This window comes from Genypterus blacodes, unplaced genomic scaffold (genome assembly GCF_046128005.1).
Source record: "Genypterus blacodes isolate CSIRO-AG114 ecotype Tasmania unplaced genomic scaffold, CSIRO-AGI_Gbla_v1 ptg000076l_1, whole genome shotgun sequence".
In the NCBI taxonomy this organism is placed as follows: domain Eukaryota; kingdom Metazoa; phylum Chordata; class Actinopteri; order Ophidiiformes; family Ophidiidae; genus Genypterus; species Genypterus blacodes.
The window spans coordinates 2,188,564-2,214,610 of NW_027466885.1; the positions used below are offsets into that span (position 1 = coordinate 2,188,564).

The 26,047-nt window shown below is 41.8% G+C and overlaps 2 protein-coding genes across 2 annotated transcripts; one reads left to right on the top strand and one right to left on the bottom strand.

Moving 5' to 3' along the window:
* Positions 1-1,418: 1,418 nt before the first annotated feature.
* On the bottom strand, positions 1,419-7,521 carry LOC143006978 (coagulation factor XIII A chain-like). Its single transcript, XM_076158357.1, has 17 exons — positions 7,462-7,521; positions 7,253-7,358; positions 6,870-7,046; positions 5,893-6,141; positions 5,582-5,700; positions 5,278-5,385; positions 5,006-5,180; positions 4,737-4,875; positions 4,461-4,564; positions 4,284-4,372; positions 4,035-4,188; positions 3,737-3,852; positions 3,458-3,623; positions 3,206-3,360; positions 2,641-2,777; positions 2,417-2,522; positions 1,419-2,019 (listed from the first exon to the last, which is right to left on the bottom strand). Exons 1-17 carry the CDS (start codon positions 7,519-7,521, stop codon positions 1,984-1,986), a joined length of 2,196 nt encoding a protein of 731 aa, XP_076014472.1. The 3' UTR covers positions 1,419-1,983.
* A 5,495-nt stretch (positions 7,522-13,016) lies between these two features.
* nrn1a (neuritin 1a) lies at positions 13,017-23,483 on the top strand. The gene is made up of 3 exons (XM_076157943.1): positions 13,017-13,278; positions 18,390-18,537; positions 20,311-23,483. Exons 1-3 carry the CDS (start codon positions 13,194-13,196, stop codon positions 20,537-20,539), a joined length of 462 nt encoding a protein of 153 aa, XP_076014058.1. The 5' UTR covers positions 13,017-13,193; the 3' UTR covers positions 20,540-23,483.
* The last annotated feature ends 2,564 nt before the right edge of the window (positions 23,484-26,047 follow it).

Below are 26,047 nucleotides of genomic sequence, written 5' to 3' on the forward strand. Positions count from 1 at the left end.
TGAGGTCTGATTGCTCACATTCCCTGGACTACTCAAGTATAATGAGCGATGGATTGGAGTGAGTGACGTCTGCGTCTGAACGAGATACTTCACTTACCGACATCTTTCAATTCTTTCTAACCTTACAGAATTTTCTCATTTTGCCTCGGCTTTGCTTTTCGTTATGAATAATTCAGAGTCCTGAAATTAATTCTGAGGGGATGACTCTTCCTTCTCAAAACAGAAAGAAGGTTTTGCAATTGCTCATCAGTCCCCCATTATCTATTTCCCATCTTCTTTTACTTGTAAAACCTTGCTGCCGTGTTCAATCTTTGATTTCTCAAAGTGTTTGCCCAGCTGTTTGAGCTCAGAAAGACTGTGTCTGACCAACTGGCAGCTGTTTGGCCTTGTGATCTTCACCCAGTGATTCCTGAACCATCTTTCCCCGTTTTCATGCTTATTCCCTTCAGTGTATTCCTACATTTTCAGCGTTGCTATTTCTGTCTGAATATACATACTTTTTCTGTTTAATTGTTATTTCAGCCACTGTGAGGCGCCACTGAACAGTGGTATTGTGTGTGTGTGTGTGTGTGTGTGTGTGTGTGTGTGTGTGTGTGTGTCTGACCAGACCAGTTTTGTGATGCTGATACATTAGATACAGTTGCCATGGCCTCTCACCTGTTACTGCTGTGACACACAAACAAATGCATGCACACTCACTCACACACACACTCACACACAAACAATTTGAAAGTTCAACATTTTAATAACAACTTGAATGGTGATGATAAATGCAATTCAGTCTTATCTTCCTGAATTAGATTGGTATCATTTTAATAGTATTTATTTTTATTTTTTTTATAATTGTTGATTTTTAGCATCATTTAAAAATGATTATTGTGATTCATAACATCTTTTAACTTTTAACTTAAATGAATGTATTATTATGAGTAGTAGGCAATTGATGTAATGAAATGTAAAAAAGTACGCGCGCGCGCGCACACACGCACACACACGATAACGCACTACTGGAGGTAGACACACTGTTTTGTCTAAACAGCGCCATCATGTGTCACATTAGCAGATATTTTGTCAGATCCCTTTTCTGGTTTAGACATGATCTGTTAATGCCCTGTAGTGGTTGAACAGGGGAAGTGCACCTCCACAGGTGAACACATAAAGGCACAGCAAGAGGCCTGCCTGCCTGCCTGCCTCTCTCTCTCTCTCTCTCTATCTTTCTCTCTTTGTGTATGTGTCAGATAAGTTCAGTTGGTTTCCATTAACAATGCAAGTTACACAAAAATGAAACTTGATAATGAGTATGAATGAATGCTGCTTTTATTATGCAATGCAATGAAATTAAAATTAGAATAGATCAATCATATTAGTTTTCATCATAAAAGATCATCAGAAGAGATGATTAGGATGTTAATAATTAAACACAACACATGATTCTCCACAATTGTATCACTGCTGGCTGTCATTTCATTGATTTAAAATCAGATTCTTTGGTCGATCGCAGTCACAGTTACTGGAGTATTTTGTCCATGGAAACATACCTATACATTGCATTTCCTCTGGAACTAAAAGTCTGATTTGTTGTATGTTAAAAAGTGATGTCATATAAAATTAAACCCCCAAATCAGAAGTTATGAATGTTCCTGACGGCTATTTAAAGTGAAGAATGGTTTTTTAAAAGATTCAGGCACTTCACTTTAAATTTAGTTTTTAAAAACATTCCTTTAGCATTTGTTATACTGTCTTTGGCTAGTGTCAAAAAAAAATCACAAATTCAATAAATGTAATACTCTCAGGACATTGTGACCCTTGACCCCTGAAACTGTCTGTCCTTTCATATGATAGGCACAAGTTTAACTATGTGATTAAAAGTTCGATTGTAGATTAAGAAATGGAAAACAATAAAAGAAGATGCGATTTAGCACGTTTGGCCCCGCCCACTCAGTCTGAAGCTGTGGTGATTGGTGGAGGCATACCGAGGAAGAGTTAGGGCTGGATGACAATATCAGTGGTCCCGTCCACCTGAAAGGTCAGAGGGAAAGAATGAGATGTGACTTTAAACACACACTGGGGAGTAACGTGAGTGTAGGAGAGAGATGCTTGTCTCTAAACAGTACGGATGTGTTTATCTCAGAAGATATGCTTAGGTTTTCTTGTGTCATGCATAACTTCCATCTTTGTGCTGTTGAGGAAATAGCAACGTCGATCCATAAGGGTCCAAACAAAGGACTACAGATCTGATAAGTGAAACCCCAATAGCTCAGGATTGCTACACACACATTCCCAAAAAACTAGACTAGCATCAGTGACCTTGTTCCGGAATACATTATCGGAAAATCATGAAGTTTCATAAAGTCACCCGCAGATCTCTTTTAGGTCCTGACTTTGGCTACCATGGCCTGATGTGTGTGGACCTTACCTGTGGCAGGTTGTGGCAGACCATGGCGGCCATGAGACGTCGAGTGCCCTGCAGTCTGGGGATGAAGGTCTCGAGCCAGGTGATAGAGGCGAGTGCTTCAATGACACTGAAACACAAACACATCACTCACATGAAATATCTTACACTTAGATATTTGAGAAAGAGACAATTAATCATTATGTTTACGCGCAAGCAATATATATAATAAAGTTGTGTGTGTGGACCTGTAGCCGTGAGTCCTGAAGCTCATGAGTCCAGGACCCTCCATGGCCAGAAAGACATTGTACAAAGGGTAGTTGAAGGGGTTGGTGAACGAAACGGTCAAAACCATCTCCTGACTGACCTGAGGCTGACCGCTCACCTGTACACAGACACACAAACACACACACACGATCATTGCTGCAAACTGACAGAACAGAAACTTGCTACATCTTTGAACCTTGAAGATTTTCTCATAAATAAAGAAATGTCTCCTTTTATCTGCATTTGATTTCTAGTCAGAAACGTTTGTCCTTGCTAAAGTGCAACACACCTACATGTATATCAAACATCGTTCTTGTTGCATTGTGGGTCACGACTTACCAATCAATGCTTTGGGAATTAATTTGATTGGCCTAACAACATAAATCAGCTTTACATGGTTCCATTAAATAAAAGAGACTTGAACTCAGATCGCTACCCAAAGACCACAGTGCTTCACTAGAATATGACATGTGTCAGGCTCAGAATTTATCAGTCGACCCTGGTATGATGCTTCTGATATGGGTGGAGGAGTATGGGTGGTCTTACCGTGAGGGTGAGGGCCGGGGGCTGCAGGTTGATGGACTTCATGACGCTCACTGATTGGTCTGGAGTCTGACCCGTCACAGTAAAGTGCAGGCAGAGCTGTCTGCCCATGTGAGGCAGGTACTCTGCAGCCTTGGTCGTCAAGTAGACGTGCTCAGCTGTATGCATACACACACACACACACACACACAGCATGTTCTTAAACTATAACTGTGACAAAATCAAGAAACACAAACAATTTCTAAAATCCCTCACTCTGGAAGGGCTGCACGGTGACAGTGAAGTCCTCATTTTTGACATCGACGGAAGAAATTCCGGTGTAGAAGACCACTGAGGCGGTCAGGTGGGAATGCATGGTGATGGTTTGATCTCCCAGGTTCTGGCACACCAGCACCAGGTTAATGTCTTGCCCCAACAGGACCTGGAGAGAGAGAGAGATGGAGGGACGGATGGATTATGAATGAACAGGATAAAAAGGATAACATGGATAAAACGTTGCAGATGAATGGATAGATGGATGTATGGATGTCTTACCTTGTCAGTGTGGCTCATGATAGTAACATTGAGCTGTTTATCAGGAATCTCAGGGTTGTCCCCTCTACAGCCGTATTCCTCTGCCCGCTGCATTGTCCTGTCATTCTCAGCAGAACCTGGACAGAGAGAGAGAGAGAGAGAGAGAGAGAGAGAAAGAGAGAGAGGCAGGGAGAGAGACAATTTCGCAAAATGTCAAAGCATCCTAAAGAAGAAGAAACTAAAATGTATACATGCATTCCACTGTGCATGTGTGTGTGTGTGCGCACGCATCCTTTTTTTGTGCGTGTGTGTGTGTTACCTTCCTGGTGCTTGTACTCGTGTGTGATGTCAATGCGTTGGTTGCTGCCCACAGCCTTGGTGCAGAGGAGCTTTCCAACATGGAGCTTGTCTACTCTAAATGGAGTCATGGTGCCGTATCTGTCCCGCTTCAGGAAGATCACATTGCTGTTGACCTGGACGGACAGATGGATGAGTGGATGGACAGATGAGGGTCAACAGATAGATGGCCGATGGACATTTTTTGGCCAACAGCTTCAAGTTGGTGTACCTCGGCAAAACAGAATCCAGCATCAAATGGGTGGCAGAGCAGACCGTCCTTGATGGCAGCAACAGAGGCGGGGCCACAGCGGAAAGAGCCTGCAAAGAAAGACCTTCATCATCTGTCTGTCCACTCCTCTGCCTCCCTGTATACTGCATATACTGTATACTGTATACGCCATCCTACCATCGCTGGTCTCTTGGGGTGTGGCATCCACCACCTGCCACCCCCACAGATTGGTTGGCAGATCTGGACGAGTGATGAAGATTTCATTCCAGCAGTGGTAGTTCCTACAGAGGGAGGAAGAGAGAGAGAGAGAGAGAGAGGGTTATCAGAATTGTAAGGGCTCAGAATTGTAATTGAACTTGACTTGAGGTTTCTAGCCCAGGTCTAACAGGTCTAACAGGTCTAACAGGTCTAACCGTCTAGGAACAGACATGAGTGACAGGTGTTTGGACCAACCAGATGGAGTCCCTGGTGTTGCGTCTGTCGGGCGTGCCATCAGTTCTGAAGATGAGCTCTGTCTTCAGGTTGCCCGTGTTGTCATGGGCAGAATTAAAGTTGGTGATGACCCTGGCCGGGATGCCAAGGCAACGCAGGACTGCAGTTGAGATGAAGACAGATCAATAAATGAAGAATATTTGAACGGAAGGAAATGTCAGTGGCCAGGTTCAGACATAAATGAAAGAATCGTGACTTCTTGTATCACTTTAAGGAGAAAGTGTTCATACAGGTGTTGAAGACTCCTGCGAAGACCCAGCACTGGGCGTAGCAGATGGGGTTGCCGGTCTTGGCGTACTCCAGCAGGATCTTCACGCTGCCGGTCCAAAGTGTCGGTGGGGTGCCCAGGGAGAAATCGTCGCTCCAGTTCCCCACCAGCACACCGTTATCATCCTGAGAGTTCACCTAGAGAAGTGGTTTCAAAACCAGAGTTTATGCTTTATTATCCAGACAGAGAAGTGTTTGATGACGGATTCAACGTTTGATTAGTTCGGATTCTCACCAGGGCTGAGGCCATCCTGACTAGCTTGATGACATCACCCCGGTTGAAGATTGGCATGCGACATACATCCAGGATGTAAATACAGGCCTCCAAAACCCCTGCTTCAAACTAGAGCGCGAGAGAGAGGGGGAGAGAGAGAGAGAGAGAGAGAGAGAGGCACCAACAAAAGGCAAAAATGTTTGAATTGAATGTAAGTTATAGTAGTAAGATGTCTCCATGTGCACTTATTGTATATAACTATATGTTTTTGTGAAGCTATGTGATTGTGGAGAGATGATGCATGTGTGTGTGCGTGTGTATGTACCTGTCCAAACATCCAGGGGCGACGTGTTACGTATTCATGTGACCCCTGGTAGATTTCACCAGAATCATTGAGGATGTACTCACTCCTCTGCTGTTCATCAGGCAGAAACACAGAGTCCTCTGAAATGACACACACAGACACACACACACACACTGAATCACTGCAATGAAATACTCCAGTAATAAACATTCAAGTTTCATCAAACACTAAATACTGATATATTGAAATATAATTAGAAAGAAGTTATTTTAAATCTGCTTTTTTTCTTTTGAACTCAGAGCATTAAGTGAGGCTGCAGCTGATTGGCTGACCTGGGCACCAGGCGTTGAAGAGCATGTACAGGTCAGTGCTGGGGTCCCTCTTGGTGCGCTGCATCCCCCCTGTAGCCACCACGGCCACGTAGGTGCGGAACCTCCCCACGATGGCCTCAGCAGTGGGAGTGACGCCCAGGAGCAGAGACGCGCCCTCGCTCTTCACCAGCCGCCCGGCCCAGGCGCAGCCCTGCCGGGAGTTGAACGTCACCACAACCATGGATCCCTTATTGGCGGTCGGGTTTTGGCCTGGAGAAGGGGAGAGGAAGAGGAGGAAGAGGGGCCAGAGAAGGGAGGAGACATAAGAAGTAAAAGTGTTGGTGAAGCTCAGATCAGCAAGTCATATTTTTGGTGTTTCTCAAAAAAAAAAGTTGTTATTTGAATAGAAACGACATCAGGCAGGTTCAAGCAAAATGCAACCACTGATGACATCAACTAGACTGTTGGTGGTGAAGCTACCGTACATTTACTGTAACATCTACATATTTTCTCTGACTAATTATTAGAAGTGTTTACTGAGTCAAGGCCAATACTCTGTGAACATCTGTCTGTGCAGCTTCTCATGTAACCATCTGTGTGTGTGTGTGTGTGTGTGTGTGTGTGTCTGTGTGTGAGCATGTACTAATTAGGCGGGGAAATGAATGTGTGGTAGCCTAATGAACTGACAGTTGTCTAATTGTTCAGTGGGCGACTCTTAACGACATATCTTCATCAGCTAATTTGTTAATTACGACAGATTTAAGTGTCTCAAGAGGGCCAAACTGTGACTACTGAGCACACGCTTTGATAGAGGCTCCGCCCCCCCGTATACATTTTTCAAGAGGCAATCATCATCAAACCAATCACCTGAGGTAAAAGCAAAGAAAAATGGATTATGATGTTTTGCTGACATCAAGTTACTGACTGTGACTTCAAGTTACAAGCCAAGATCCAACTTAGAACAGTCTTGGAGGTCTGAGGTGTGAATTTAAACTGACCAATCATGAACTCCAGCTGGTAGTCGTCAGTTTGGGTCAGCTCGCGATTGAAAGTGACACGGATGAAGAACTCCAGGCCCCGACGGATCACCAGGTTCTGGATGTCGTAGTCAGACGTGTAATGATTCAGTTTGTTTGTCTGCTGGAGCATGTCGACGCTCACAACATACAACTCCGCTGAGAGGGAGAGGGAGAGGCAGAGAGAGAGAGAGAGAGAGAGGGAGAGAGAGAGGGAGAGAGAAGGAAAAGAGATTATCAAGGTGATGTCTCTCTCAAAAATGTCTCCTTGTTGTCACTCTTGCTTAATGGAGATAAGTGTAAATCCAAACAAACACACATATTCATACACCTACACACAAACACAAGCATACACACACACTTACCATAGCCACTTGCAGGTCCTCTGGGTTGTATCTCAGAGCCCTCTGCATCTTCAAAAGGCTCGAACTCTGGAACATCGTCATCCTCAACCAGGTTAGTGGTGGGAATCTGAGGGAAAAAAGCAAGAAAAAAAGAAACAAGGGAAAACGTTTGACCTGAAGAACCAAAGAGATGACGTCATCATGTTTGTGAGGCTTTACAGTGTCAGTACCGGCTGAGGGTAGCGGCCCGTGCTGATCGGCCCCTGGGAGGGTTTGTATGGAAGAGACATGCTGGCCAAAGGTCAGAGTTCACACTGGTAGCTGCGGAAAGAAATATGTATGCATTTGTTCAAAAACTCTCTTGAATGTTGGAAAAATGCTTTAAATGTGAAATAAACATACAGGAAATAAAGCTCCAGTTCATACATTCCTCACCTTAACATGTTGGTATAATTACACACAGAATCACAACACGTTCACATATTTGCTTGATATGCAAAAAGAAAAATAAATAATAAAATGAACTTTGTTAAATATGTGCTCATGTATTTTAGTCTTTCCTCATTAATAACATAGCAAGTAAATAAACACATAATGTGTGAGTCTCACCTCAGATAGACGTGAAGGTCGTCTGTCACTGCAGGCGATGATCAGCTCCACTTCAGCATCACTTTATATACACACACAGCTTCCTCTTTTACCCACACACACACATGTAACACACACACACACACACACACACACACTGAGAGGGCTTAAGTAGGGGTGGGGCATCATCTCAGTAATGACGCACATCTTCACTTATAAAATAAAATAAAATAAAATTGTAAATTTGATGGGATTCATTTTGTTCGATGAAAACATCAGTTGTCAGATTTGTTTATTAAAAGAAAACAGGTATTCAGATATTTTGCTGCTGATGCTGAATTCAGTCAGTTACATCAATTAAACAATGAGTTGATGCAGGCAGCCTGACAGTTTTAGGCAAACCGTAAAAAAGAGGAATAAAAGACGATAAACTGTGTGTGCGTGTGTGTGACAGAGTGAAGGTGACCTTGACCCAAACACTTTCCTGTTAGTTTGCTGATTTGATCACGGTGACCTCTGACCTAATCCAAACATCTCCTTAAATGCAGGATATTGTTTTGGTCAGTACACACAGCAATTGACCAGGGTTGATTGATAAGTTGTCAGCCTAACATAGCTTGGCATCATTTTTATCTTGTCTCATCTCAGCGTGTCACTTTTGTCCACCAAGGTGTTGAAATCAGATATAATGTTTGGCCTCTCATCAATCAGCTATTCATTCTTAGAGGTTCATTGCTTGCTTTACAACACTTTATATTTGTATAACTCTTTATAAGGAGCCTGGAATCGAACTAACTACATTTTAAGTCCTAGGCCCCTCCACCATCCTGAGCCATGGCGCTCTCTCATGTATCCATCTTGTCTCACCTTATCTTATCCCATCTTTTGTTGCATCACATTGTCTCCTCTCGTCTCGTCACATTATCTCATGTTGTCTAACATCAAATCAAATCTTGTGGTATTGCACAGTGTCTCATCTCTTCTATCCAACAGCGTCTCATTATTGTGAGGAGGTTTCATTTGCAGCACTTTTATTCACCAAGGTGTTGAAATCTGATTTAATGTTTGTCATGGAAAGCTGTTTCCCTTATAGGAAGTTCTGCTGACCTTGACCCTCTGTCTGTGAGGTCGTCCTGACATACTGCTGCTGATCGGTCAGATTACGGCTGTCTGACTTCCTGTTTACTCACCGCTTCCTCTGGTCTGTTCTGATTTCAGCAACAGAGGCAGAATAGAATAGAATAGAAAAGGCATGAGAGGAAAAAGATTAAGAACTGAGAAGATATAGGACAAGATGGCAGCGTGAATAAGGTTAAGGGAGGACTGAGAGGATGAACTATGAAAACAAGACGGAAGACAAAAGGACGACACTGGATGTAATGGGGCAAGACATAAACAAAGGGCAGAGAAGTAGAGGAGAGAGGAGGAATATGGACCATGAGCATTCAGTTATGTGACATTTTGGCTGTTTGACTGTTTTGGGAAGAGAGGGGAAAAGAAAAAGAAAAGAAAAACAAACAAAACAATGAGAACATGAATATGTTACACATGTTAAAAGGGTGAGAATCAACAAACAAAGCTCAGCCAGTTATGATGACATGACATGACAATTTAACCCTGGAGTCAGGTGACCTCAACGCTGCTCTTCTTCTTGTTCTCTACTTCTCCTTCTCTACTTTATTTACAACATGAGCTCAAACCTTCATGTTCTCAATCCCAACACAGGATGCTATTATACATTTCTTTAAAGCAGTGGTTCTCAACTGGTCAGGCTTCGGGAGCCACCATCAGCCCTCAATGACAAGCCGTGACCCAAAACGAGGAAAATTGTCAAAACTTCTCAAATTTATTGAATGAAAAAACAGTGCAGTTTGAACCTGAGATAGTAGAATAGAACATTACAGGATGCCAACACAAAAAACGTTTCATGATGAACCCTAACCCTGCATTTGAATTAAAATCAAAACTCTTCACTTCGGTAACTTTTTTGACTCAACAGTGCTTTCATTTATGCACACAAATCCAATAAAGTCCAACTTACTAAGTAGTTTCAAAGACTATATAGCTTTAGATGAGTACCCACTTGATTGAATTTATAACTAACAATGTCCTATCAAAACTATTCACTTATTCAAGCATTAGTCATAATGCAGACATAACAATCAGAACATTTCAGTATCTGCCATTTTTAACAGACTCAGTTGGTGTTTTCATGTAAAACACGTGAAATAAAAAATTCCAGCTACTGAGAAGTATTTAAAAAAAATGGAACAATGGAAATAAATGTAATCAAAATCAATGAAACAAAAAGTGCAATAAAAAAGGATTCAAGTATACAAAATTAACTTTTCTCTTGATTACCATATCAGTAGGTAAATACTATTTTTTGGGGAGTTTGGTGGGATTAATGGGAGAACTGGGCATGTTTTTTGCTCCTGACAAGAGTCTCAAAGTCTGGAGTTATAGTAGACAAAGGAACTCTGAGGTCATGCTCAATGTCCAGTCTGTTTCTGTGATTTGTCTTCTGCTGAACTAGAGCGGAGACGACACACTCGCAGAGATAGGTAGTGTTGAATGGGCAGGATACTCTCTCATTACAGTGCTGCACCTGAACTGGGAGAGGCTTACCTCCGGCCATTTGTTTTTCAGCGTGCGGCCACAGGACAACTCCTCCTCCTTTATCCTCAATGAAAGTAAATCCATATCTCAAATAGTCTGCGTCGTACATGCTAATTAGCATATGTAATCAAACTTTGCGGATCTTCTTCTATGGTGTTAAATGGCGGGTGTCAACTCGCATTACAGGGCACTATCGCCCCCTAAGGAGTATGGATAGACGACACTCCGTTTATTTATTTTTTCTTAACTTTTTTCAGGCCCGCGACCCACTTGCGACCCACTTTTTGAGTTACATTTACACAACTGAAACTAACTAACTACATTTACTGCACTACTGTATTGACTCAACAATATTCTACTTACTACTTTTTATACTACTTTTTACTACTTCTTTCTTTCTTTCTTTCTTTCTTTCTTTCTTTCTTTCTTTCTTTCTTTCTTTCTTTCTTTCTTTCTTTCTTTCTTTCTTTCTCAAAGACAACACAATTATATACATTAATCACGGTATGTTTTTCTTTTTTGCCACTAGATGGCGACTCTGATTTTAAGAAACAAACTTGAATTACTGCTCCAGTTGATGCTGCAGTCTGCAGACACGCACGCGCACACACATGATTCTCAAACCTCACAGTCTGATTGTGTAAAATCTCGTGAGAATAATGTGGTTTTGCAGTGAGGTTATTATTAACACGTTTCTAATACAAACCAACAGGAATGTTCTTTAATCCAGCGGGATTTGGCAGCGATGTGCCTTCATCCTCACACCGACTCCACACAGCACACGGCCATCTCTAAAAATCAGTATAATCATATTCAAACCAAACATTTGGGTCAAACTCAAATGAATATTTCACAATCTTGTACTTGGAAGGAAGGAAGTATAAAAAAATCTGGGGAAATTACAGTTTTAAAAGTGCTTCTAAATGGAAATGACAGAATTACATGTCAGTAATGATCAATATTGATAGTATAAGTTTAAAAAAGTTCAAGAAAATAAAGTAATCCTGTTATTATGGATTTATATTGATTTTACAATATAAAAAACAATGCAATCAAAGTTTTCGTCATGTTGTGTTTGTGACATGTATACGTCACCGCTGCCGGAGAGGAGTTCCGACGTCCCGCCGGTTACTGCACTTCCTGCTGCTCACCACTAGAGATCAGCAATGGATCAAAGCCGCGTGGAGAGGATCCGTAATTGGGGCACGAGGTGAGAAAATGTGAATGTGGATTCCTCTCTGATTGGATGAGAGCAGGGGAGAGACAGAGGGAAGGTCAAACACAGAGAGAAACACACGCGCGCGCACGCGCACGCGCGCACACACACATACACTTGGTTTTTGAATTTCTTTGTCAAGATGTCTTAAAACTATTGGGGCACCCAGTTGCATTGCGTGTATTCGTGCGTGTGTGAGTGTGTGTGCATGTGTGTGTGTGTGCACGCGTGCATGTGTGTGTGCGTGAGTGTGGATTCTCCTACTGCAGCACTGCATCGCCTCAGGGAAACATCTGAGAGAGTGAGAGAGAGAGAAGAGAGAGAGAGGGGGGGGAGAGGGGTTGGTTTGTTTCAGATTTTGCTGACGTCAGCAGGGAAGAGAAGACGAGATCTCCCCATTCAGCAACACACACACACACACACACACACGCACACACACACACACACACACACACGTGTTCTGGGGTTTTGCAGTGTGTGTTTCTGATAACCGTCAGAGATGATGTTTCCTTGTACATTGTCCCCAGACTGGTCCATCACTGCTCGTGTTGGGTGTGTATCTGTCTACAGTCACAGAAATATGGTTCCTAAAGGATAGTGGGTTTAGTGAGTGTCTAATCTGATCGAGTGGCCTCATTGTATTTGATCTCCTTTGTATGCTGCTAATATTCCTATAATATTCCTATAGTTTCCTAAATGACGTACACTTTCAATTGGTCTCACTCCCTACACGTTCATTTGATCTTATTCCTCTTCGAATTATTTATGATCAGATTTTTATATACAAAAGATGTGTACAATTATTCTGATGTCAGTTTGATAAATTGTTTAGCCATGAAAAATAATAAGTAACTAACAAATTAAATAACATGTATATTTCCTATAAATACGTTTCTTTTAGTTTAGGACAGAGATAAAACGTAACGGATAATAAAAAAAATCCAAATTTACAGTTACAATAACAATCAATCAATCACAATCAATAAGCATGATATCTTACAATTATTATTAATTTTTACAAATTCCTTTTTTTATTTTTCTCCTCATTTCTCTCCTTTTAATTCTTTTTTGCATCTTTATTTCTTTTCTTCCTTCCTTTCCTTGTTAATTTTTCCTTTTCTCATTATTTCTTTATACGTCTTCATCATTATTCAAGGATAGAAAATACATGAATTATATAATAAAGTCATAAATCTACTCAATAAATGTGTAGAAACGGTGCGGACACATTGATAAAGACATTATGAATTACAAGGGAGAGAGAGAGAGAGAGAGAGAGAGAGAGAGGAAGCCCCTCCTCTCTTTTTTCTCTTTTTCTTTCTCTTTCTCTCTTTTTTCCGGCCCAGACGTAAAAGACGCAGGAGCGAGAGAGTAAGAGAGAGAGAGTGAGCGAGAGAGAGAGGAGCAGAGGAGGACACACACACTCTCACACACACTCTCTCACACACTCACAGACAGACAGGCGGAGCGGAGCAAACACACAGCCTCAGACGGAGAGGAGCGCGGCTGAGCGGCGGATGTAGCGGCGTGTTTCTCTGCATGTGTCCCTGGTGTGAGGAGGAGCGGAGGATGGGAGTGACCTGGTCCTCCAAATGCGTCTCACTCTTTCTGGCTTTACACATAGGTGAGCTATGATCACACCGCCGCGCGCTCTCCCACCACCACCACACGCTCACCAGCTAGTATACGCTCGCGCCTTTTGCTTTGATTTAAATAGTACACATCTCTATATTAAGTTTTTAAGAATGTCTTCAATTTGAATTTATGTGTTGGAAGAAATTGTAGGCCTCCTAATTGTTATCGTGATTCTTGATTTATATTGAGGAATGAATCCTTATAAAGTACGTTTCCGTTAAATATGTATTTTATTTAGGTACTTCTAAAAGTTTAAGAACCTTATTTGTACGTGTTGACCGCGCGTGCCGCCACGTGAACGTGTGCGGGCTGGTTTACACTCAGCGACACTTCACCTCCTGGACCGTGTGTGTGTGTGTGTCGTGTGTGTGGCGCGTGTGTGTACATGCGTGTGAGTGTGTGCGCGTTAACAAGGGGAATGCCCCCACCCCCACCCACACCCACTTGAACCTCCGTTCGTCCCAATTTGGGGGAGACGTTTGCTGCATTTTTTGGGGGGGGGATTTTCCAACAAATATTTAATGTTACAGTTTATACAAATAACATAAGATTAATTGATTGAAATTTTGACGTTGGAGATTTTGCTGTGATATTTTCCTTCTGGGCTGAGGAGGAACAAAAATCCCGTGTGTGCTGGGATGCGGATTCCCTATAAAAGTAAAAAGTAAAACGGAAAAAACAAAACAAAAGTCAGATCCGTTTTCTCTTCTTCGGACGTTTTGCAGATCCCCCCTAACCCACCGTCACCGCCGCGTGCACCGCCGCAGGAAAACACACGCACACACACACACACCGACACACCCCGAAATATAACCAAAAACTTATACACACGCGGATTAACAAGAAAGCGCAACGTGACACGTTGGTTCATCCTCTGGGGAACACTGACGATGCACAGACGCATAGGAACAAACATGTCACAAATGAGAGAGAGCGTGCAGGTGTGTGTGTGTGCTGTTGCGTTCATTGCATAACGACACTGTGAAAGGGGGGGATGTGTTCGTGTGTGTGGTGTGTGTGTCTCTGTGTGTGTGCGTGTATGCATTGGCTGGTAGCAGAGAGATGCTGAATTATTCACGACGCAGGATCCTCCGTGCTGCTATTGTTGGAGAGAGAGAGAGGGGGGGGGGGGGGGGGTCGAGACAGAAAAGACATAAATGATGAAATGTATGAAAAGTATGGAGGGAAAATTGCTCTTTTGTGTTCGTGATGCTTATTTGCAATTTTCGAGCAGCAACACCACGAAAAACAATTTTAAATAAATACAATATAATCCATAGCGAAGACATTATGTCACAGAGAAGAATGATTATGATCGAGCAAATCGAATTAAAATCGATGAATTGTTCTTTAATTCTCCTAAATTCTGCCGCTTGAGATCTATACGCTGGGTTTGATTTCAAAGGTTAAGACGCACTTACGCTCATTTCTTCGTACGGTGCGGTTGAATATTTTACTCTCCGTTGCTCTGCGTGGTCATTTCGTTAAGCTGCGGTTTGTCGTGACAGCTGAAGCCTCATTAAAAACACAAGGACACATCGAAATGGTGTGAAAATGAATTTACTGCATTTGAACGATTCGTTTTAATGTATTTTGCTGTATTATTCATCGGATTTCTGCTGTATTGAATAATAATATTGTAAAAGATGAAAATAGTTAATGTGTTTGTTTATTGTATCGTCGTGGATTGGTTGTATTTTTTTCTTTATGTACATGCGCGCGCTCGTGTGTGGTGGTGGGTGTGTCTCTGTGTGTCTGTGTGTGAGTGTAATCTCCAACACGCTGCTTTTGGCGCCTGATGCGGTGCAGGCAACAGTGTGCGCGCGCGCCACATGTGTGCGTGGAGCTGAGGTGAATGAGGGCGCGCGGGGAAGTGAAAGACACATTTAACGCAACGAACAAACTGCGAGAATTAAATAGTAACAAAAAGAGGGGAAAACGACATGTAATTTCATAAAAAACAAAAAAAATAAGAAGCGCGAGTAAATAGATAAAAAAACAAATCGCGGGTCTGTAGCTTAGAAAAGGTGACGTCATGTATTACAACTACAACTACAGTCCAGACAAGAGATTCAGATACACTGACATGTACCAGGAGGGTCTTTGCGTCAAAAAGAGACGATACATCAGAATCCATTAACAATTACATTCACAAAAAGCTTCAAACTGTAAGATTGATTTATATTCACGATATTATCTCCATTAAATTACTGATCGATTTATTTATGTTAAATTTCTGCTGCTGTGGTGTTACTCATCGACAATTACATTAACAAGATAAAACCTAATAATTTATCGTAGTAATCGATGTCGTGGATAATTAAAGCGGCTCAAAGTGAAAATTGGAAAATACAAAAAAACTATTTTTGGGATGTTAATAACTGAATGAACTGACTTCCTGAGGATGTGAGGCAAAAGGGAAACAGAATGCGGCTGCGCTCATTGACTATTCATTCATACATGAGAGAGAGAGGAAGGGAGGGAGAGAGAGAGAGAAGATGCAGGGATGGCACCTGTTATGAGAGATGATGTAATGCCTTCATACTAAGAGAGAGAGAGAGAGACAGAGAGAGAGAGATGATCATTGATTTGAACCGTAGATTAAAATGAAAGGATACCAGCACCATATAAACACAGTATACATATAAAAACATGACTGTAGCATTATAGGAATATATGGAATCAAAACAAGCAGGCAAAAGGAGCAGGAGCAGGATTACGCAACATGTAGGTGTGATACACAAACGCAACATAACATAGATTTGACTATAAAGACAATATTCAATTCAATTCAACTATGGCATCAAATCACAATAAAGCTATCTCAACGCACTTGGTGTTCAAATGAATAAAGATATACAATATAGGACTATAATAAGGTTTAATGTATTGCTATCATATCCATGAGTATGATATAATGTTTTGTATTTTATAATACAGTATTTTGTCTTTTAATATTATCAATATGTAGTCAGTAAATACATAATCATTATAAATGAGCTGGAAGTACCCAAGACAGTATACACCCCCCAGGGAATATTACAGGATTTTTACCTGGGGGCTAAAACACATTTAGGTCATTTGGAATACTATGGAAATAATCAGAATTATATAGGACAATTAATTATTAATTCTAAATCTTTGCATAATGTTATTATATTACATCATAAAAACATCATAAAATATAATGTATATATATATTTATGTATTAGACTGTACATATATATTTGATGGCTATATGAATATTATATGAACAGTAGGGAATCATATATATGTGATAAAACATGATTAAGATCCTCCATAAGATCACCTACTTATTTAACCTACTGAGCTCCACCACACACACACACAAACACACACACACACACACACACACACACACGCACGCACACACACACACACACACACACACACACACACAAAGAATCACCACTTAAACACAACAGAAAAATGAATTGAATATTTGATACTACTGTTTATAAATCCTGAGGAATATTCCTCAAAATAGAAATACTACGATGATGTAATGGTAATCTCTCTCTCCGTCTCTCGCTCTCTCTTGTTCTCTTAACACGCGTGTCTTGTCTTACACGTCATGCTGGATTAGTTCATGGTTTGATTGAGCGGAACCGGACGACCAGCGTGTTATTATCCAAACTAATCAATCAGCCTGATTCCCTGCTTAACCAACCATGGGCACACACACACAGACACACACTCACACACACACAGACACACTACAGAGGCTCCAAATTGAGTTCACAGAGGTCATGTAAAGAGGCGTGTGTGACTGGGTGATGGGCGGTGGAGGCGTGTCAGACTTGGCAATTTGAGAGTTTAGTTTTATGTATTTAAATGCATTGAGGAGGTGATTGACACACACACACACACACACACACACACACACACACACTCACACAAGATATCCTGAGCAATAATATCTTGCTTGTACAATGTGACATCTTGTGTGTAAAGTGAGATATCAGTGTCCAGATTACAGATTATACCAAATCACAGTTCCTGATTCACAGGAGGTTAAAGCAGCGTTCAGGCTCATGGGTCATGTCGGGATGTAATCTCATGAATGTGTCCCAGGTGTAGGGATTATATTTACACAGACAAGACAACATATCCAGGTACAGATCAGAGTGTTGGTGTTGCCGTTAATTCGGCCATAATGTTCTAGGCAGGAGAGAAATGTTTTAGTCCAAAGTCTGAGAAAAGGAAGTGATGAGTCAGAAGATGAAATGTGATGCTACTCACCAAGAAATCCTTTTCTGCGTTGTATTAGTCCCATAATGGCCTGGGAATGATCGGACAGCATTTCCCCTCAGCCGTGCTGCTGAGAGGCCCGTTCACGGGATCACTGCAGCACTACATGGACAGAGGGCGCTGTTCTTCCAGGAGAACTGCACCTGACAAAAGTAACAGTACAGTTACTCTGCTGCATCACATGGGAGAATCTGCTCTGGATGCTTGTGCTTAGGGAGCTTTGCCACACAGCTCACATCCTGAGTAAACAGGATGAGAGCCTGTGCTGTAGTGACAGCTCAGGTCTATCCCTATACAAGAGGGTCAAGGTAAAAGGCCTGGCTCCCCGCCCCTGCCTTGAGAGCCCGTGGGACATTTGAGTGGGTAGAGTCAAACAGGAGGGATGCTTATCTCCTCAGGCAGCTTCCTATGTTTGTGTAACCCCCTACAGTGATGTGGTGTTTTCACGTCTGTCAGCAATACGTCTCCAAAAGTAACTGGCACACTCCACTGAATGTGAGTGGAGCCATGAGGTTTAGGTCAAACTGATCGGATGTCCAAACATGTTTGACTCTTTGACATTGTAAAATAGGGAATATGTTCAAATGTTCATCGTGTTAATGTGAATTTTCCACCCTTGGTTTTCTCTCTGATACTCACTTGCCCTGTCATTCTCCATCCTTCCATTCCTGCTTCCTATCTCTCCTATCTTTCATCCTTCATTCCTTCTATCCTTCCTACCCTCTCATTCTTCGTCCCATTTCATTCCTTAACTGTCCCAAACTTGACCATCTGCGTCTTTCATTCTTTCTTTCCTCTCATCCTTCCCTCCCTCCTTCCTGTCCCCAGTCTCTCTCTTACAGACGGTGCTTGTCAGTGCAGGTCAATGTGACGCCGTGTTCAAAGGTTTCTCAGACTGTCTGCTTCAGTTGGGGGAGAACATGGCCAACTACCCCCAGGACCTGGATGACAGGGAGAACCTGCACAAGATCTGCTCGTAAGTCTACAACACAGAAACACACACACACACACTCACACACACACACACAGAGTGGAGTTTTCTATTGGAACGATAATATCCTTTCCTAAAGCTTTCCTGAGGGTTTCCCCATCTTAACAGATCTACGTCACTCGAACTCTGTCATAGGCTCAGAACTTATCAATCAGACCTCATATTTATTGTGATCCTGTGGTTTCAAGTCCTTTTCACGATTACATTTTATATTAATTTGATTATTTATTGTATAACATTTATTGTATATTGTTTCATAGATTGTATTATTTATTTTATAATTTTTTTATTTATTTATGTATGATTGTATTTTATTATCTTATTTATTTATTAATCTATTCCGTTTTCTCTATGTACAAACAGAATGTCATGACTTCATTGCACATCAACTGAGGCTCTGTGACTGTAGAGAACTTGCAGCAAATAATAATATGTGTGATTGAGCAATAAACTCCTGCAGGGATGAGAAATGATGTGTAAAGTGGGGGGATGCTCTCCAGCTGCCCCACCCTTTAACTCCCCCCACACTCACCCGTCTTCCCACCACCCAGACCGGGTGGGCACCAGATGGCACACTGCAGCAAGACACCCCTCCACACACACACACACACACACACACACACACACACACACACACACACACACACACACACACACACACAAAGACTTTTTAATTCAGCGACAGCTCCATCACAGCAGTGTTAAGGCGTGGCAGGGGGGGCGCGTTAATATGCCTCTCCGTGCACGCGCACGCGCACACACACACACACACACACACACACACACACACACACACACACACAAATGAACACGTAAATTGCTCAGAGATATACCATCTACACGAATGGGTTCAGGAGGTCAACATCAATAAGAGCAGATTGGAAGATTGGATTAGATGTGTGTATGTGTGTGTGTATGTGTGTGTATGTGTGTGTCCTTTACATTAAGTGAGAGCAAAGAGGGAAAAGAGCAAAGGAGGAATGGAAAAAGAGGACAAAAAGGAAGAACAAATACAGTCCGAAAAAATGAATAGATAATGAGAAGAATGAGGACGATGGAGGAGAAAAAATATGAAAAAAGAGATTAAAAGTGAGAAAGGATGTCAATGGAGTCCTGCATGAATAAAATATGAATGCAGCACAGTCATGAGGGAGGAAAGACAGAGGGGAAAGAGGGGGAGGAAGAATAATAAAGATGACTGGAGGTGAAGAATAGAGGGAAAGAGAAAAGAGAGGAAAAGAGAAGAGGGGAGAGAAGGAAGGGAACAGGGATAAGGGGAGGAAGGGTCAGGAAAGGTGGGATACAGAGGACAAGAAGAGGGTAGACAGGCGAGAGGACTAATGTTGGTGAAATTGGTGGTGGTGTGTGTGTGTGTGTGTTGGGTGGTAGCTGTACTATAGTATGGGATTGACCTCCACTCATGTAATTTTCTAAGTCTAGGCGTTCCTCTCATGAAGGATTTCCCCAAAGAGTTTCGTAATTAAAAGTGAAAGATGACTCCTGGACTGGATTCCATATTTCCATTTTCATTTGAAGCCAAAGTTTTGTTCATTTCTCCAAGCAGCTGAACGGGGTTAGTGATTGCTTTTGTAAACGGCCTCATTTTCCCAGGCTGTGTGTTGGTAAGCTGCTCACTTGTGTTTCCTCCTCTGCCAGACTGGGATGGTTTCCACTCTTGGCTTGGCCTCCTGAATAGATGATGTGCTGCTTTCAGGCTCTTGCTGCAGTTCTAATGCCCGCTGTCTTTTCTCCTGCCAGTTACTGGGATAACTTCCACTCCTGTGCCACCACCGCGCTGGCCGACTGCCAGGAGGGGGCAACGGACCTCTGGGAGAAACTGAAAAAGGAGTCACGCAACTTGGATTTCCGTGGGAGTTTGTTTGAACTGTGTGGCGGCAGCAACGAGGCCCCCAGATTGGCTGATGCCAGGAGCCTCACCGTGTTCCTCAGCACACTGCCCACCATACTGACTTGGCTGGCATTTTAACAAAAACAAGGAAATGGGCAAAAATTAAAGCACCAAGCCAAAAGAAGAAAAAAAGGAAAAGCCCATGAATAAAAATAAAAATAGAAAAAGAAAGATAGCTATTCTTCGATGCTGAAAATACGACTTCAAAACAAACAACTGAGTCTGAAATCATCACCACAAAATGACAAAACTACACCCAAAATGGATTTTTCTACATGACTCTACGTCCACCTTGTTTGCCATCATGGGATATGGGCAGGCTGTCCTCCGGCAGGCCGTCCTCCAGCAGGCCCGTCCTCCGAGAGGCCATTCTCCGAGAGGCCGCCCTCTGGCGCCGCAGCACTCATCCAATCACACGCTGGCCTGACCTGCAGGTCGATAACATGAAATATTCAACATGCTGTTGAGCTGAAATGATGGACATGATGAAAATTTGATGGATCCTCACCCGCTTACAATCGTGGAATTACACAGTATTAAAGTCAACCATGAATTATTGATGTTTAGTAGGCTAGGCCTAGACAGCACCATGTGACTGCTGGATGCTGACACAGTATCAGGCTATATATTAGGGTTCCCATAAAGCCTAAGGTATATATACGTATGTAACACCAGGCAGAGTCCAACTCCACGCAATCAATAAGCCAGGCACAGGCCTCGACTCCGGCCTGGGACAGAAATCCTTTTTTACTGCGCCAAGTTGACTCTGTTGAGCCTGGTAGGTTTGATAGATTGAATGCTTTGTGGTGATGTAATATTTGTATTCTAACTGGCTGTTTGTTGTGCTTAGGCCACGGTCACACCAGCTTTTATCAGAGCAGCATGTCACACCAAATTCACTTTCTTTCATTTGAATAGTCACCATTTGTGGATTTGTCAACGGGTGGAGTCCAAAACTTGGTGAACTTTGACAGGCTAAGACAGAGACATCCCTCAGTGTCATGTAGTGGAGGATGTCAGGCATCAAGATAGCCTGCTAGCATGCTAGTTTGCCTATTAGCAAAGGTACATTAGTACATTTAAGATTCACACAGTTCCACTATCTACTAGACCAAACAACCAAACAACATGACGGACTAGAAATCACCACATGCCCACATATGACAGTTTGCTGTAAAATTCTTGTGTCAAAGTTCACCAAACTTGTCCCGAATGATAGCTTCAAATATACTTTACATTTGTTTTCTAACTCTAGAGACAGCAGCAGTTGTGGTTTTTGAATGAACGAGCTGGCAAACTTACAGCCAACCTAGCTAGCATAGACCGCTAGGTGAAGAGATGTGCTAGTTTCTGGTGTGACCGCAGCCTTTTGTTCCCACTGAGGGGCAGGGATGTAGCAGAGTGTTCACACTACTTTACATGGAAAGAACAGTTTAGACTGATTTTAGACATTATTAATCTGCACGCCATCAGTTCAAACAGGCAATGAGCACAAAATCTGTTGTTGACTAATTACATCATGCGGGCAGGAACATTGTAAACTTTACACCCTTTTTGGCCGTATGATGTAATAATTTGACTGAAGTGAAATGGTTCAAGCTTGACAAGTTAGCTAAACGCTAAGCTAAGTAAGCAATATGTGCAATTTAGTACTCAGTAAAGATGATATAAAGCTTAAAGCAGTTGTTTTGGGTTAGCTAATGGTTCATTGTAACAACTGTATTTCATTCGGGTTGGTGAACATGCTAGCAAAATTTTATTAACACTCATACACTCAATTGTTGAAGAAAATAAACCTGTTAGGTTCAGGTTAGCATCTTCAGATATCGTGCTCATTGCCTGAAAACCCATGAGAACTTAAAAACAGTCTTCAGAGTCTTCAGTCAGTTTATATCACATCAGAAACTTGTTAGTATTTCAGATCGGTGGCTGATTTTTTTTCCTGACCTGCTCAGCAGAATTTTGTTTTAAAAATCCAGCTGTGTGAATCTGTGAATGTGGATGAAACTACTGAACGAAAAAAAAACAACATATTTTGAAACGACGACAGCAATATGAAGATGTGACTTTGCGGCCAGTGTAGCTAAAAAAAACAATCAATCCGTGGCTGAAGAGTGATATGACTGTTGCATTAAGCACATTCCCCAGCACCGAACAGACTCTAGAGGGCGCCTTTTCTGATGTGCTGTTGTGGACCAAACTTTCATTCGTACTCCTTAAACGTTTTGTGAAGCAAGAGCCAACGTCAAAGTTACAAAAGCAGATCGGTTTAGTGAGCTGAGTGCTAATGCTAAACACAGCACACTTGTGACCCGCAGAGAACAGATGCTCTCCAAATCCCCAGTTTAGCTAAATGTGAGGCGCAGAGGGGCCTGACTGTGCTGACTATGGATTTGGATGTTCCTCATCCTGAGAGATTTGATTCTACAGCTATTTTGCCCTTTCACATTAGCTCTGAGCTCACTAAACCACTGTGGCAAAACTTTGGCCTGGCTGTCTTTGGGGCGCTAGACTGGCACATCAGAAACAGCGCCATGCAGAGTCCGCCAACTCCCTCCCCCTGTTTCCATGAAGCTGTAATTCATACTTAGACAACCCTCAAGTCATATTTTAGGTCTGTATGTTAGATTAAAACGCTCAGTCCCAACAGAACAGTAGCATCGTAAACTACATGAATACAGTCAATGGACCAGAGGAGATGATGTTTAGTTCCTGAGGCACAGGCCACATTTCCACTGCCTTCTGATGAAACGTGTACTTCTGTTTGTTTGTTTGTTTGTGTTTGGTCTCTTTGTTTATGGGGGTGTTGCATAATGAAGAGTTTTAAAAAATGAAATTATTCTAAATAGTCTAAAGAAGAGAATATGTATATGAAAGGGTCTTCAGAGAAATAATAAATAAAAGCTCTATTATAGATACTCTATCCCAAAAAGTTTTAACACCAGACTGATACTTTACAGATTATAGGCAAATGAGATATTTAAAAAAACAGATTGCAAAAATGATAAAGAATAATAAATAAAATGGCTAATGTTTGAAATGAAGTGTGTGCTTTTATTTTGAAATGGACTTGTGCTCGCTCTCCCTCTCTCTCTCCCCCTCTCTGTCTCACACACACAAACGCACGCACACACACGCACACACAGGGATTTGGAGGTTATTTATTATTAATGAGGGAGAGTCCCTGAGCTGCCACATGTCTGCACTCAGTTTGTATTGATCGAGAGGAGAAGGATGAGGAGAAAGGCCAGGAGGGGGGAGGAAGGGGGGAGAAGGAGGAAGAGGGTGAAAAAGAGGAAGAGATGGAGGAGATACAGTGGATACAGTGGAGAAGCTCAGACAGGAATAAAGTGGAGGAAATAAAACCACATGAAAGGCCAGAGGTGTTTATTTTGGTGATGTGAAGTAAGAACATCCCCATCATGTACCGGTCACACGTCTGCAGCCTGTGAGCTCAACACAGAGTTCATATTGATGTCATTATATTATAAATTCAGGTTTGTATCATATTTGGTCATCTTCATTGATCTACAGTATTGATGAAGTACTAATCTGGACTGGTAATGTATCCTTACAATAAATCAATTCATAATCAGGTGGAAAAATGTGTAAAACAACATTTTTACAAAACATGAAACACGATCAACACTCAATCTACAAGTTTGGAGAACCCTCATTTGTATATATATATATATGTTCTGTTGTATCCCTGTAATGTTAACTCATATTTACATTGATTGTCATGTTTTCTCTGATAGTTTACTTTCATTTACATTCATCAGGGGGACGCTGGTGTCATTTCCCATCTTGTCCTTTCTTGCATGAACACCCTGGCTGTGTTTCTTCAGGAGGGCGTCGGTGTCATTTTGTTTTACGTTTCCGTATGTATCTTATGGTGTCAGCCATTACACATCTCCAGGCTTAATGAAGCTGATGCAGATCTTCATCAGAGCCAGGGTGTGCGTGCTGCAGCCTCTCAGGGGAAATCTGAGCTTTCTGCATGAATATGGATGTGATGAGAGAAGAGAAGAGAACACAGCTGACAACCTAAAAACGATATAAATCACAAACAATATATGTCGAAACATCATGTACAAATAAATATTTAAATGTAGATCCACAACATATATAATTTCATCTTTAAATAATAGTTATTATTCATAGTTACTTCATTCTCAACAACAACAATAATCATTTTACTATTTATTTGCCACGTTTAATAGAAATTCATAAAAAAAGAAGGATAAGTTGCATACCATTACTATATTATTCTAATTGGAATTTTTTGTAATGTCTCACATACACCACAAAACCAAGCAAAGGGAATCCAGGGCAGCTTGTTCTTTCATCAGTGTTTCCATTGAAGCCACACCTGAGCAGACAGAATAATTCCTGCAGTAATAAGACCATGTTGAGATGGCGTTGTGGTGTGTGTGTGTGAGGAAAGAGGGCTGAGGCCAGCCGCTCATTAAACATGGATGGTGGAGTTCCAGCGGGACCTGCAGAGTCTTTAAAGCTCCTTGATTCATTCAGCTCTCTGTCAGGATGGATCACTATGAACCCGCACACCAGCTGAGCACGTATTGGACTCCACAGGGTCACGCCACATATTACATTCAAATGTGCATCATACCTGGATCATTAACATTATATATAGTACATTTCATTGCCCGCCGTCGTTCAATCCGTGGCTCAACGACCATCACAACATCAAAACACAGGACACAAGAGGCACCAAGTGTTTGTTTGCCTTGTGATGTGTGTGTGTGGACGGGATTAATAGGATTCTGTCCTTCCTGCATTGCATAATCAGAATGTTACAGTCCACCATGTGTGGAAATTAAGGCAGAAGTGTGTGTGTGTGTGTTGATTTATGTTGATTTCAGACGGATGTTGATGAAAGTATAATGAGAGTGTTGACGTGTGTTTAAACATACAGACTGACCTGGTGCCACCAGTGCTGTGCTGTTTGCATGGGGTTCCAGTGTGTAAATAGGCTCTGCATCACTGTCTAGTAATGCATGCAGGCGCCTTCTTGTGTATTCTGCAATATAAGAGCACAGAGAAGACAACAACCTGTTGTATGGTGGGATGCAAAGCGCAAACAATGCTAAAAAACGGTTTCCTTTTCTTCCTGCTTGACGACTCATTGCTCAGATCCTCTTTTCTTGTTTTGCAGGTCAGGATTTCATGAAAAGTTCTGTGTTACTTGCCCTGTTTAGTGTGAATCCCACAACAACCCTCTGCATTCATCAGCTCTTAGCTAATCGACAGAAATTTGAACTTTTTTAAACTCAACAAACTGGAACAATAAAAAGAAGATAAAAAGGCAATAAAACACATTCAGCCCCAATTTCATATTAAGGAAATAATGAATGCATTTTTAACGATACAGTCTTTGCAGTGGCCAATTACAAGATCTTGAAGATTTTTTTTTATTTTTCTGCTTTTTTGTTTTTGATTAAAAAAGTTAAAGTTCTGCCATATTGTTTAAACTCATTCAACTCAACAGTGCAAAATTCAGCTTATCTTTCATCCTCCTTCTCTTCTCAATCTGAACTTTTTAGAAGTAATAAAAGAAGATCA